This window comes from Channa argus, chromosome 3 (assembly GCF_033026475.1).
Source record: "Channa argus isolate prfri chromosome 3, Channa argus male v1.0, whole genome shotgun sequence".
Classification (NCBI taxonomy): Eukaryota; Metazoa; Chordata; class Actinopteri; order Anabantiformes; family Channidae; genus Channa; species Channa argus.
Genome location: NC_090199.1, coordinates 11,577,868 through 11,590,646, shown reverse-complemented (window position 1 = coordinate 11,590,646; position 12,779 = coordinate 11,577,868). Strand labels below are relative to the sequence as shown.

Sequence of the window (12,779 nt, the reverse complement as noted above, 5' to 3'; positions counted from 1 at the left end):
TTTTCTCAATTTTCTCTTAACTTTATAGACTTAACTATTCATCAGAAAATCAAGGAAAAAAAATGGTGGTTGTAGCTCTAAAACAATAAGCTATATACACGATTACACAAATGGATTCAATCTATTTTCATACCGAGTCATGCAAAAACAAAAAAACCCACACATTCCTTAAAACAGTAAAAATATGATTTCATTCTTATTATATACAAAATATGAATAGAATTTATGTACTAAAATGTACACACTCAATATTCAATAAGCCTTGCCAGTGTTTACATTCAGCAAAAACGAAATTCACACTGATAATCATCCATTTTGGAGAAAGAAAGAAAAAAGTACTCGCTCACAGAAATGTAAACATACATTGATCCATATTTACACAACATCAATTCTGGAGTGGATAAGAAGGAAACACATTCCATTTGTAAAACAGTGGCTTTCAGAGGCCATATCGTCCTCCAGACCTGTCTCACAAACGGCCTCGTCAGTGTTTATCAGTGTGAACATGAACATAGTGATTTCAAGATAAGAAATAGCTTATTTGACATGAAGTAAATGGGGGGGAGGGGAAGCACATCAATGCATCAAATATACACTCAAATGCTTAAGTACTAGTGATCACAAAAATAAGCTGTTTTATAAAATATGAAGAACATTGGAGCCATTTTGGTTTGCACTCAGTCACTGTCTTTGGGTCATTTAAAAATTAGAAAACACTTCTTTTAGTGAGCAAATACTTGATTTAACTTCTAGAGAAGCAGCATAAGATTATTTCAGACAATATATAATGGTCAGGACTGAAATACAGAAAGTTAATTGTTCAGCTTTACAATACTATTAAGCCAACTTAAGTACAAATAGTACATCTCCCTTACAAAAATACACATATTTTGATTGCAAAATCTTCTTTAAAAATAATAATTTGATATTATTTTACGTTTAGGTTCATTTTTGTTAAGACTTTTACAGTTAAGCTTGAGAAAAATAACATCTGAAAAAAGCATTTAGAAGGATAGAAATAAATTAACACCACAAAAGTGATTCAGGTTATTTGTGCGCATCTTGAATGGGTCTCGAGAAACGTCATCTCGTGAAGGTGAGGTTTTGCTGGAAATGAACTTCTCAGGTGAAGCAGATGACTTTGTGTCGCTCTGAATCAGTCTCTCTGTAGGTGTGGGAAACCCCCACTGTGCTGGACAACACAGACGGTTTTTTTCGCCAAGCCAGAATCACGAGCAGCACAGGTGGAAACAAAGGTAAAACATATCTTTTCTCCTGCAGTGTGAGGTGTGTATCTCTAGAGACTAAGCTTCAGTCCATCTTTACAGTTTTTTTTATTTTTACAGTCTCAGATTAACTTAGTAGAGTCTCTTTTGCTGATGAGAACTTCCAGCAGCCGCAGTTTGGCCTTAATGTGCTTGTATTCATTGTACTCCACTGCCAATGGGGATCGGTCCTCCTTTTGCACATTTCTGTGGGAGAAAGATGTGGGTGTAAGACAACAAACAGTAGGAAAGTGGGCAGGTTCACAGCTAAAAAGCTACTCTACTCTTTGTTACATAACCTGAACAAATTCCTCTTTTCTGTTACCTTCCATTTTGTCTAAAGAATTGTTCCTCAAACTCTTTCAGGTTTTTGCGGATTCTCTTTTTCTCCTCTCTGGTCTCTTGCAGCTGCTCCACAAGTTCCTGCCTGTGAGATTAAGAGTAGAAACATTTAAAGATCTAATCGCATAATATGATTAAGTTTTTTAAATGGGAGGAGGAAATTTACTCGTGTAAAAGAATCTATTAAAACAATGTAAAAATACTTTAATAGAACATCCCTCATGTACAACTGCACTTCAAGAGGCAAAAAAGATCAAAATAAATAAATAAATTATATTGTCTGCAACATTATCAGATTGGTAAAACTAATAGCAGTGTTTTACTGTTGTCGCTGCTGGATGTGGAGTTAGATTTTACTATAATTACATTTATGTAGTTAAGTGGCTCCCAACCTAGAAGACGGGCCCACTACAAGATAAACATGGCTTGTCTTGAGATGATTAATAGGGAACGAAAGAAAAACAACGTTCTGCTACATAAAACTATAATCTTTGGGAAATACTATGTGACCTTATTATGCATCCTTTATTACAAATTTAAAAAGGGACAGATCTCAGTGACAGGTTTTTGGAAAGACATTGCAAATCAAAAATGTTGGGAACCACTATTAGTTATTTTTGAAGTTTTTTTTTTTTTTGAAAAGCAGTTTTTTTTGTTTTTTTTTTAAATGTAAAATCAAAGTCTAGACAAAAACAAGAAACCCCAGCTTTGACATACATGTAAGAGATTAAAAAGAACTATATCTGCCCCTGAACTTTAGTTACCTATATCTAGCATAAGTTGCAAATACTACTTTGAAATTCTACCTATATAGAGAAAAATTGAAATCATTTTCCGAATTACCGTCCAGTCATTATGCGAGAACATTGTAGTTTTTTTTGTATCTTACATGGTGGCAGAGTGCAGGTTGGACAGCCTCATGTCTGTTGTGTTTTTAGAGGGCGAGAGTTCATCCACTGGTGAAATGAAACCGTCCACTTCCTCATCCATGTGGTCCAGGAAGCTGAGCACGCTAACGTCAGGCTGGACAGCCACAGTAATCTGAGTCTTTGAGTCTCCATCATCCTCTGAGCCGTCCTCTTCTTCCTGCAGGAGCACAAAGAGGTCAGATAACGTCCACCCCATTTGACGCGTGGCACCCGAAGCAATGCTGTCAGTGAGCCTCCACGCTCAAACACTGCAGTGCATGAGGATCATGCAGTGTTAGTCATCAATGGTTATAAATCATCACCGGTAAGGCAGCGAAATATACTTCAGTGGTCTCGTTTGTGATTCACATATATACACATTAGTATGTTGTATGAAGTTAAAGAGGGCGGACGGCTGGAAGATCCACAGTCCACTGAAAACCAACATCCCACAATCTGAAGTCCTGTACCACCTATTAAATGTCATCTTACAACAGTCTGCATTAAATACCCAGGAAAACACACACAGAGAAATCAATCAGTTCTTCTGTGATTTGATTAGTTTGTCAGAAAATACAACTAATGGATCATTCAAGTTTATTACAACTTGGGTCACATTTTTGTTGACTTGACCTTTGCACATTACTGATATTGACACTGTGTTGACATTCACAGTCAGATTATCAAATAAAAAACAAGCAAATAACGTACTCTCGACGAGTATTTCCTAAACTTTATTTTTCCTAAACTTTGATGTATCTTCACGGTACCTTTTAAACACATTTTTACAGTGGTGCATCAAACTCTGTGACCCTTTAGAACTTTCTCCAGTTCTGAAATAATATGGCCTAAAACATGATCAGATTTTCATGCGCGTCCTAAAACTAGAAAGAGGGAACTAAATTAAACTAATATAAAGAAATGGCGCTTTCTTTTTTTATTAAATAATATGTATGTCTTCAATTAGTTTAACTACATCACCTGTCAGGAAAACTGAATTGTATGCAAAATTTGAATATATTATGTTACATTTATTTAAAACATGTAAGATCATCTACCTGCTAGTTTGTTGCCCCTTCATCTATTCTCTCACACTCTTGAGATCTTAGTGATCAGCTTACTAACAAAATGTTATTACAACCAACTTATAAAAAAAAAAAACTTAACCTAAACTAAAATCATTTTTAATAATAAAAATAATATTTTAATAATAAAATAAGACCAAAGTTGTAACAAACCACATTTGCAATTTAAAACAGAGCATTGAGTGTGTATATACATAATTGATTAAAGAACAAAAAAGTCAGTGATTCAAACATCACACCCAGGCAGCTACTAATTCAACATTTCTACAGATGCTTTTCTATAGATGCTACAGGAACAGGTAACTGCCCAATCAACAGGCAGGAATCAGTTTCATTAGAGGGTAGATGGTAGTGAATAAGGGGGAGGTGAGGTTGGAGGGCGATAGGACGGAGTTAGGAGAGGGAGCTGGTGACAGATTTTTGAAGCAGCAGCAGCTCTTCACCTTGATATCGTCAAAGAAGAGTGCGGTTTCGCCCTCGATAATGGGCTGAAGGAGGGGACCTCTGCGCTTGCTGGAGGGAGAGCCCTGTAGTGACAGTTAAGAAGAGTTAACCACCCTCAGACGCTTGCTCGGGCATTTACGAGCAAAAGCTGGACGAGCTCTGTATCTAAACTTCTGTCAGAGCTTCTTCCTTTTGCCCAGCATAACGCCACCTTTCTCCTCATGAAGTTTAAATGACTACTGATTCTACTTAGCCTCATTTCTCCCGAGACCCCACAATTCTGTCTGGGTAAACATAATTTTAAAAAGTCAAAAAACAAAAAACAAAACAACAACAACAAAGAAAACCCAAAAAAGTCTAAAAAAAACAAAACAAAAAAGGTCACGACTTAAGCACAATTTATCTTGGGGGTGAAAATGCATTGTACAAGCATGTTAATCTATGGCAGTGGGGATTAGAGGTTTTGTATTATATAATATTTACAATACAATACTGAGATCACAGCAGGATCCCCGTAGCAGGAACTAAAACCAGCATAAGCTGGGATGAGGCATCTGCACAGGTTTGAACACTGATGATTTCCGCTTTTCAGTTGCAGAACAGAAACACAACAAATGTGTGGAGGAAAGAGAATATGAACGAGACATATGAAACTTACAATGACAGGGATGGTGGAGGCTCTGCAGAGGATCTGCTTGACCAGGCGGTATCTGTCATACAAAGGTTTCATGATTTGCCTCTCGCTTTTGGTGACCTGAAGTAGCACAAACAAGACAAAGACACCTCGTTAGCACTGTGGTGGCTCCTTGTAGTCAATTCTTCCAGCTTTATTTTAAATGCTATTTTGTGCTTTTGTTCTGTTATTACGCTTTTATTCAATAAACTTTACTTAATTTACATAATTTTCACTATGTAGAAACACAGACAAACAGATGAACACATTGTCACCCTTGACTTGTCAAGTGGCAAACAAGACTTTCTGTTTAAGCCAATAATGCTGGCAGGAGATCAGATGTGTGTTCTGTGCTTGGTTGTGTGTTTACTTGAGAAGGTGGAGAATGACTTACTGGTCGGCCGTGTATGCTCTCGTAGTAGAGCAGAGCTTTCTGCAGGGCAACTTTCTCTGCTCCGATCTGCTCCCGTGTCATATCCTGTCAACAAAGGGGCAGGATGTATGTCAGCACATTTTACTAATGACCCGAGTTCACTCTGTATTGAGACACAAATTATTCCTCATGTCTAGTTTAAACATACACGCACTAAGGGGGACCATTTAAATTAAACTCAGATTCATTATTTTACTTATGTATTGACCATTTGCTAGTTTACATTTATTCATCCCTGCCAAAGTGTTTCACCTTAATGTCCTCAGGTCGGTTCACCTCCTTCCTCTTCTCTTGCAGTTTCTTTGAAACTGACTCCAGGGTGCTTTCCACCGGAGGCTTTGGCACTTTCTCCTGCTGAGGTTTCTTCTCCAGCTGGGAGCCAAAGCTTTTGGGCAGTGTGTTGCTGCGCTGACGGGTCAGAGGTGGCAGATCCTCTTCAGACTTGATCAGTTTGTGTTCTAGCGAAGAAAAGTTGCAGCAGAAAATAAATAAATAAATAGTTTCACTGTATTTAATTGAATATTTACGGATTAGATTTCTGCTGTTTTAGAAGTGCTGATCCTTTCTGTATTATACCTTTTAGCTCTTTGCGCAGTTTAGCCAGTTCATTTACCCATCTGAGCACCTCTGGGTTTGCAGCTTTATCGCTGTGGGAGGGCTGCATGGAAAAAATGCAATAAAAAAAAGATTAAAAAGAGGTTTTGTTTTCACAATAACGTAGCAACATGTGGATTTGATTAAAGCTCTGTTCATCATGAGAGACAGTCTGCCATTTTTATGGGGTGTAAAAATCTGATTTTGTGTGGCAAGACCTTATTTTTCTTTTTCTCCTCATGTGATAAATTGACAGGTTGTTAAGACAGAACTTACTCTGTATTTTCGGTCCTCTTCAAATTTCTCTTCAAATCTGTGGATCTTCTTCTTTAGGACATGAATCCTCTTAGTGAGTTGTGCCGATGTCAACTCCTCTCTCTCATCGTCACAGGAACCAAGAGACGAACTCCTTCTGCGACTGGAGAGGGAAACACTACTCTTCACATCACTGACAGCGGCAGCACAACGTTTACCTATAAACCCATGTCCAGTATTTACCTGACAAACGAGTGGGCGTTTGGTGGTGAGGGAGGCACTTCAGTGTCGTCCACATACTGCTGGCAATGTCCGTAGGCATAGAAGCGAGGGGACAGCATCGGGTCACTCTCCTCCTCCAGTAACTGGCGGATCAGTCGTCCCCCAGCATGAGGGGATAGTCGAGCTTCCTCGCGGTCCATGCTTTCCCTCTGCAACGAGTATGCTGGGACTGGTTCTAGATCATGCAAACAGATACGGGGTGTGTTTTAATGTCACACGTGTTTGTTGTGCTGTTAAACAGACAATGCAATCATGAGAAATTTGAGACAATGCAAACAAGGGACAGGTTAGTTTGGACATCCTGTTTAGAAAAGCAGTGCAGGGTGGTCAGCAGCCAACATGCAGCTTGCCTTAGTACAGTAACAGCAGATTGAACACATGATCCCTTAGAGCTCTGCAGCTAAGGAATAAGGAATCAGCACTTTTTGAACCTTGGTGTCAAAAACATTTTGGCAGCTGACTAATCAATAACTTGCTCCAAAATTAAATGAAATTCAGAAAGTCCCAAAGCCTAGTTGTTTGTTCTTGCAAGCATCATCCCTTTAGGGCCCAACAGTCAATGATGCTGCTCTGAAACTGTGGTTAAGACATGCCCACCCTTGCACTCTCCACATCCCCAGGTTACAGTCTCCACTCTGGCAATAATTATGTCTGGTGAAAATAGCCATGGAGATACCCCTGACAATCCCCAGGCTAATAATAAAGCCAGGCTCTCTGTGGGATAATGTCAGGGCACAACCCTTGTTAAGAGGTACAGTTACAAGTTTATGTTTTAATTTCCACTCCGCATGGTGAAAGATACACCATGAGACTGAGGAATATCAGGTGGTTTGGGAGCGCTCACTGGGTCAACATGAAACGCAACAGGAGAAATATTAAATGTAAATTTCATGGAAGAGGAGAGACCTCTAAAATCAGGTGTCAGTGGACTCTAGAACAATTCTGAGGAGTATCCACGAACGGAGGGAGTGAAAACAAGCTTTGAAGGAAACCAACTGTCAGTGAAAACATTCGAGGTGTCAGAAAGCACCCGTGAAACTATGCTCACCTAATCTAAAACTGCATGTGCATATTGTTCTTAGCTGGGGTGAGTTGGGACTTATGAGAAGTGCCTTAGCTCAGATTCCACCTTTGGAGACCGGGTGGGTGGGGGGGTGGAGTTCTACAGTACTTCTACACTTCTAGGTACGTGCAGATCATCACATTCTGGCACATTAGTGCTCGCTCACAGCAACAGGTGGAACTCTCAGTAACACCCAGTATCGTCCTTTGAGGTCTATTATCCAGCTCAGAGTGTAGTGCAGCCGGCAAATACCGCTCCACGGCATTTGAAATTAATCCTTTAAATCAACTGCTCGCTGATGGCTCAGGATTAACTAGACTAATGAAACAAAAACATGTCAGATTGTAATTTAGTAAAGGCTGCTGTGTGTGTGAGTGTGAGAGACACTCAGCCATAATGTTCTAGATCACTCAAGCATGTTGCCATCATGCAGAGGAAAAGGTCATGAAAACAAGCCTTTTCCTTCTCTTCGTTCTCTCTCTGACTTTGCAGGAAAGCAACTCAGCACCGACGGCCGAGTAACGTAACACTTACCATCACAACAACTTGGATGGAAAATGGTTTTGAAATCAAGGTAAGGGGTGGTAAGGAACGAAGAATCTAGAAGAATAAAAAAAAAAAGAAAAAAGGGGGAAAGAGAAAGAGAGGAACAAGATGAAGCAAGGGTCAACGTGCATCATTCTTGTCGTAGGTAATTGTGGGAAATCAAAATAGCATGCACGTCCCTAATTAACTCAGAGGACATGAGCTCTGGAGTTGTAGCTCCCCCCTCTTTAAAAGTCTGATAATGTCTTTTCCAACATGTGTGACAGAGAGGCAGCAACTATATCCCATCACCGTGTTCTGCATTGGCAACAATACTACTGGGACAAAGGTCACACACACCACTCCCTGTTGTCCCCAATCACTCACCTATTTGCCCATTTCTACAGCCTGCTACATTCTGTAGCCACACGACCCCTACCACTGCATCCAACACTGGACCACTTTATTAACTGCGGATTCAGTTTGGCTCGTTTTGCCAGAACAAAAATCTCTTATTGGCTCTCCTTACTGAGAATTTGCAAGCTTGCAAGCTTCACCAAAATGAGAAAGAAATAACGTTTTAATTTGCACAGTATATTTGCCTAATTGCTACGGCAAGCCCTGCTCGACCCCATACTCAAAAGACACCTAATGGAGATACTGTATGTCTGAAATTGCCTGTCACCAGGCTCTCTGGTTATTCAGAACAGACTGTACAGGATGGAGGGAGAAAAGGCAAAAAGCCAAGGTAAAAAAAAAAACAAGGAGGAGAAATATAATACGTGTCTCCTGGATCACAGATTTCCTGAACAGCTTATCTCCCTCATCACATTGCATTTTAATTACAAGCACACACACCACATGATGCATAGGTTTTGTTGCAAAAAAAAACCAACCTTCGCCCACAGTGAGGTAATACTTTGTTTGCTCAGGTACAATTTATGACTATTTAACAGGATTTGTTGCATGTAACAACAACAACAACAACAGCAACTAGCACCACCACCTCTCCCTGCCCACTGTTGTTTTCCCAGTAATAAACATGTCCCATAGGGGGCTCCATAAATCATAGAATGCTTTGCTCACGCTGCAAACATGAGCCTGCAGAAGGTAAAAGATTTACTTGCATATCAAACAGGAAGAAGTAGCGGTAGCGTTAAATAAACAGCACAGTTGCAGCGTAAAGATAAACACAAAGGTAAACACAAGTCGCAACAAGTCCTCCAACTGTATGTGACTGTAACCTGTTGGTTATCATTCCAGTTTGCAGTTCAGCTAAAACCCTTTTATTGACTGCGCAACACAGAAGCATCCACCCGCCTCCGCTGTCGCAACGTCTTAACAAAACAATCGCAGGCTCGTTGGTTTCCTTTCTCCAAAAACGCAAACGCAGCATAAAAACGAACATTCATAACAAACTCTGAAGACGTTTGACAGCAAAAAGAGCAGGTGGAGACACGAATGCTGCAGTGCCCATTGCCCCCCGCCCGCAAACTGTGCATTAGTAATGACACATGATAAGCCAGCATCAATAAATTAAAAGGGTGCATTTAAATTTGATCTCGTGCAAAGCTGCCATCAAATGCGCGCGCACCCCCATCGCTATTCCTGGAGTGAGGGAGCCAACAATATTTCCATGGAGTCTGGCAGTTTGATTCAGGATCAATAAACTCTCTAAATGTAAGCAGAGTTTATGTGTAAACTGTGCTGTCACACAAATGGCCACGTTATATCCTGTTTAAAAAAAAATCAAAAAATAAATTACGTTGTTCATTCTTTTAATTACAAAAAACACGAAGAGCTCTAAAGTTAGCTACACCTTCCTATTTTCACTTGGGAGATAAAAGACTCGAGGTTCCCATGTGGCTCGACACAAAACAAACTGACACGCGGCCTTATCTTGTCAACACAGCAAACAAGCAGTGAGTGTTTCTCCTCCACATATACGTGGGTGGAGAACATAAGAGGATATTTCGCAGTTAAATCCTGCAGGAGAAGCTGAAGGAGGAGGAGCAGGAGGAGATTCATCCGAAGGTGCGCAGCTGCTCCCCAGACACCCATGTGCAGATGGGTGGAGGACAGCGAGTGTGTTGTCTGGGCGTGTGTGTGTGTGTGTGTGTGTGTGTGTATAAAAAGGTGTGTTCTCCACACGGCATTAAACGTACTTAAAAATAAGGATTTGCATGTGAGAGAAAAATATAAGCATAAAAAGAAAAATGTGGGACGGCCTCCAGCCTCACCTCCCCAGTTGCTGTCCTCAGTCAAGGCGGTCAGGTCCAGTCGGGGCACATCCTCGCAGCTCGTCTTCTCGCAGTCCGGGTCCGAGCCGCGCACCTCTCCTCCGCCGCCGACCCTCCCCGTGTCACAGGTGATAGGCGACTCCTGGATCTTCATCCTCAACGTCTGCAAAACCATCAGAGAAAAGAAAAGGGCGCTCAAAGACGATGCCCAGCCTGTGAACACACTCTTTAAGTTGGGCCACACACTCCCTCAGCCTGGCCCTGCCCTGACAGAAGGGGCTGCTCCGCGCTCGCCATTGGCTGCGCCGCCTGGCCAAAACATCCGCCCATCTGTCTTTGGCTGTACATTAGCTCCGCCTCGGCCTTCACCCACTGGAATCCCTCTCCCCTCCCCTTGTACCTCTCCCTCCAAACTAGTCCTTGCTTTCTCTCTGGTCTGACATGCGTCCACTCCCCACCAGAGCGCCGCTGTCGACTTGTTTGTGACACAGCAGCACCTCCCCGCCCCTCTGTGTCTCCTTCCCTCTACCTTCCTCCCTCCCTCCCTCCCTTCCTTCTAGAACAGGGGGGCAGTGAGTTGAGGACAAAAAAAAAAAAGCAGACAGATTGTGCGCCACCACACGTAGGCTGACGGGGTGATTTTTTTTTCTCCCTAGCTGTCTCTGGCTGCAGACAAACATTCAGCTCAGAGCTGAGACAATATATACAAACCTCCTCACTTCTTTTTTTTTTTTTTTTAAACCATCAGCTTTCCCTCCTTTTAGCTGAAACGTTCCCATTTTCCACTTTGCTTATCCAGGATCAAAGCTGAGAAATCATTCTGGTAGAATGTAAAATATTTGGACAAACAGCATATTCAGGTGGTCATGTATTTAGAACGTGTCCATATATCATGTAGCACCAAGCCCATGGGGTCACATTTCCTCCATCTGGGCGTGGAACCAAGCTATTTTTAGGAAAAAACAGATCAGGACTCACTGCTACTAGACCTCATAAATGCCACAGACAAGCTTATCAAAAAAATGGGTGCAGATGTATCTGATCACTAAGCAGTAAAACCCGTGGGGGGTCCTATTATCCCCCCTTGGAACTGGGACCAAGCTATTTTTGGGAAAAAGAGATCACTGCTGCTAGACCTCACGAATGCCACAGACGGCTTACAGGAAGGGGTGCAGTTGTATCTGGTTACAGCGACCCTTGTTTTGTTTTTTTGTTAACAATACTAAGTTGTTGTTGGCCAGTTTGTGACTGTAGTGTAGTCTAATGACATAATTAGTCTCAGGTGTGTGTGTGTGTGTGTGTGTGTGTGTGTGTGTGTGTGTGTGTGTGTGTGTGTGTGTGTGCATTCTTGTGCTGCGTTATCAAGTCTCCTCAGCTGTGGAACAGGAAATAACTCCAATGCAAAGTGAATCACAGACGATACAATGAGGTGGTATACGTGCACAGTGAGTGGATGTGGACTGTGGCCGACTAATAAGAGAAATTCCACCTGAAGGAGAATTTACAGTCACTGATTTCAAGTGAAGAAACCGCCCTGAGCCAGCATAAACAAGTACATACTGCGCTCACTCATGATCCCCTGATCTCACATCTACTCACATATAATCCTTTAAACAACACAGGGCGAATGACATGTTCTGTTATATCTATTTCCAGAACAACAAAACAGCAGTACCGCTATAAAAAAGGTACACAAACATCAGAACAGTTATACCAGTATGAGCAGTGGTGGAATACGTATTGATCTAAATATAAAAATATTATATCGCAATCAAAAGTATTATCAGCATATACTTAAAATTATACAACTAAAAGTACTCAAATGAACAGAGCAGCCTTTTTTGCTGAGTTCTATTTTTATTATATACTACTGAAAAACTACTCTGACTCACAATCACATTCAGCACTGTGCTTGTGAAAGTTTTAGTTAGATTTGAGTTTTTTTATTTCCTTTATTTATTATTTTAGGGTGAAATTACTGTTTACTACTAATATTACTACCATTGTCAAATATGAACTTCCAAACTTTTATTGATTTTTTCCCAAATAACACATTACGCAGAGTTAATCAAGAACAATTTGCATTAAAAGGATGGAGACTCAGACTAATCAACAGATACTGACTCATTCGCATACAAAAAGTTTCATGTGAAATTACTTAACTTGGCCTGAAAGTTTCTGATTCAAGAACTTGATAGTTGTTTGTTAGTTAGCGATAGTTTGGGATTTGTTCTATACTTGTTCTGAATGAATTGCTGTTCTCTGTGTACCTTCTTCTTACGTGTTACCAGCACAGCTGATGGTAATTATACAGTTTAAGTGTGGGCTCATTAGTCTTTGAAACATGAGAGTATGATGGTGAATGCTATGTTATGTGTCTCAGAGATGTTGAGAGGGGAGCAACTGAACAGCAGATTATGGGACCGAACAGGCAAGAAAAGCTTTTGCAGCAAGACATCCTTTTCCTGTCAAATCGTTTTGAATGCATATGGAATTTAAAGGCAGTTTGATAAAGGACTTCACAATTAGTTTATCTTACTTGTCTTAAACCAATTAATGAAGTTGTTGACGATAATCACCGCTTGAATCGCTGGCATTAGGCGTCAATGGAGACAGCACAACATAACATCAGTTCAAGGTGCTCTGGAGAGAAACTCGCACACACACACA

At 40.8% G+C, this 12,779-nt stretch overlaps 1 protein-coding gene across 11 annotated transcripts in view; it reads right to left on the bottom strand.

Moving 5' to 3' along the window:
* Positions 1-168: 168 nt before the first annotated feature.
* Positions 169-12,779, bottom strand: part of fam13a (family with sequence similarity 13 member A) — a 49,887-nt gene continuing 37,276 nt past the window's right edge. For 7 of the 11 annotated variants that reach the window (XM_067496656.1, XM_067496660.1, XM_067496661.1 and 4 more), the window contains 12 exons: positions 10,110-10,272; positions 7,879-7,944; positions 6,243-6,456; positions 6,021-6,162; positions 5,727-5,808; positions 5,403-5,608; positions 5,112-5,195; positions 4,703-4,798; positions 4,044-4,127; positions 2,497-2,693; positions 1,591-1,692; positions 169-1,472 (listed from right to left, as the gene is read on the bottom strand). In XM_067496656.1, the coding sequence (XP_067352757.1) occupies positions 1,349-1,472; positions 1,591-1,692; positions 2,497-2,693; positions 4,044-4,127; positions 4,703-4,798; positions 5,112-5,195; positions 5,403-5,608; positions 5,727-5,808; positions 6,021-6,162; positions 6,243-6,456; positions 7,879-7,944; positions 10,110-10,272 (1,560 nt within the window). In that variant the 3' untranslated portion in view covers positions 169-1,348. The remainder of the gene's footprint in view (positions 1,473-1,590; positions 1,693-2,496; positions 2,694-4,043; positions 4,128-4,702; positions 4,799-5,111; positions 5,196-5,402; positions 5,609-5,726; positions 5,809-6,020; positions 6,163-6,242; positions 6,457-7,878; positions 7,945-10,109; positions 10,273-12,779) is intronic. The other 4 variants (XM_067496666.1, XM_067496664.1, XM_067496662.1 and 1 more) reach the window with 4 other exon arrangements.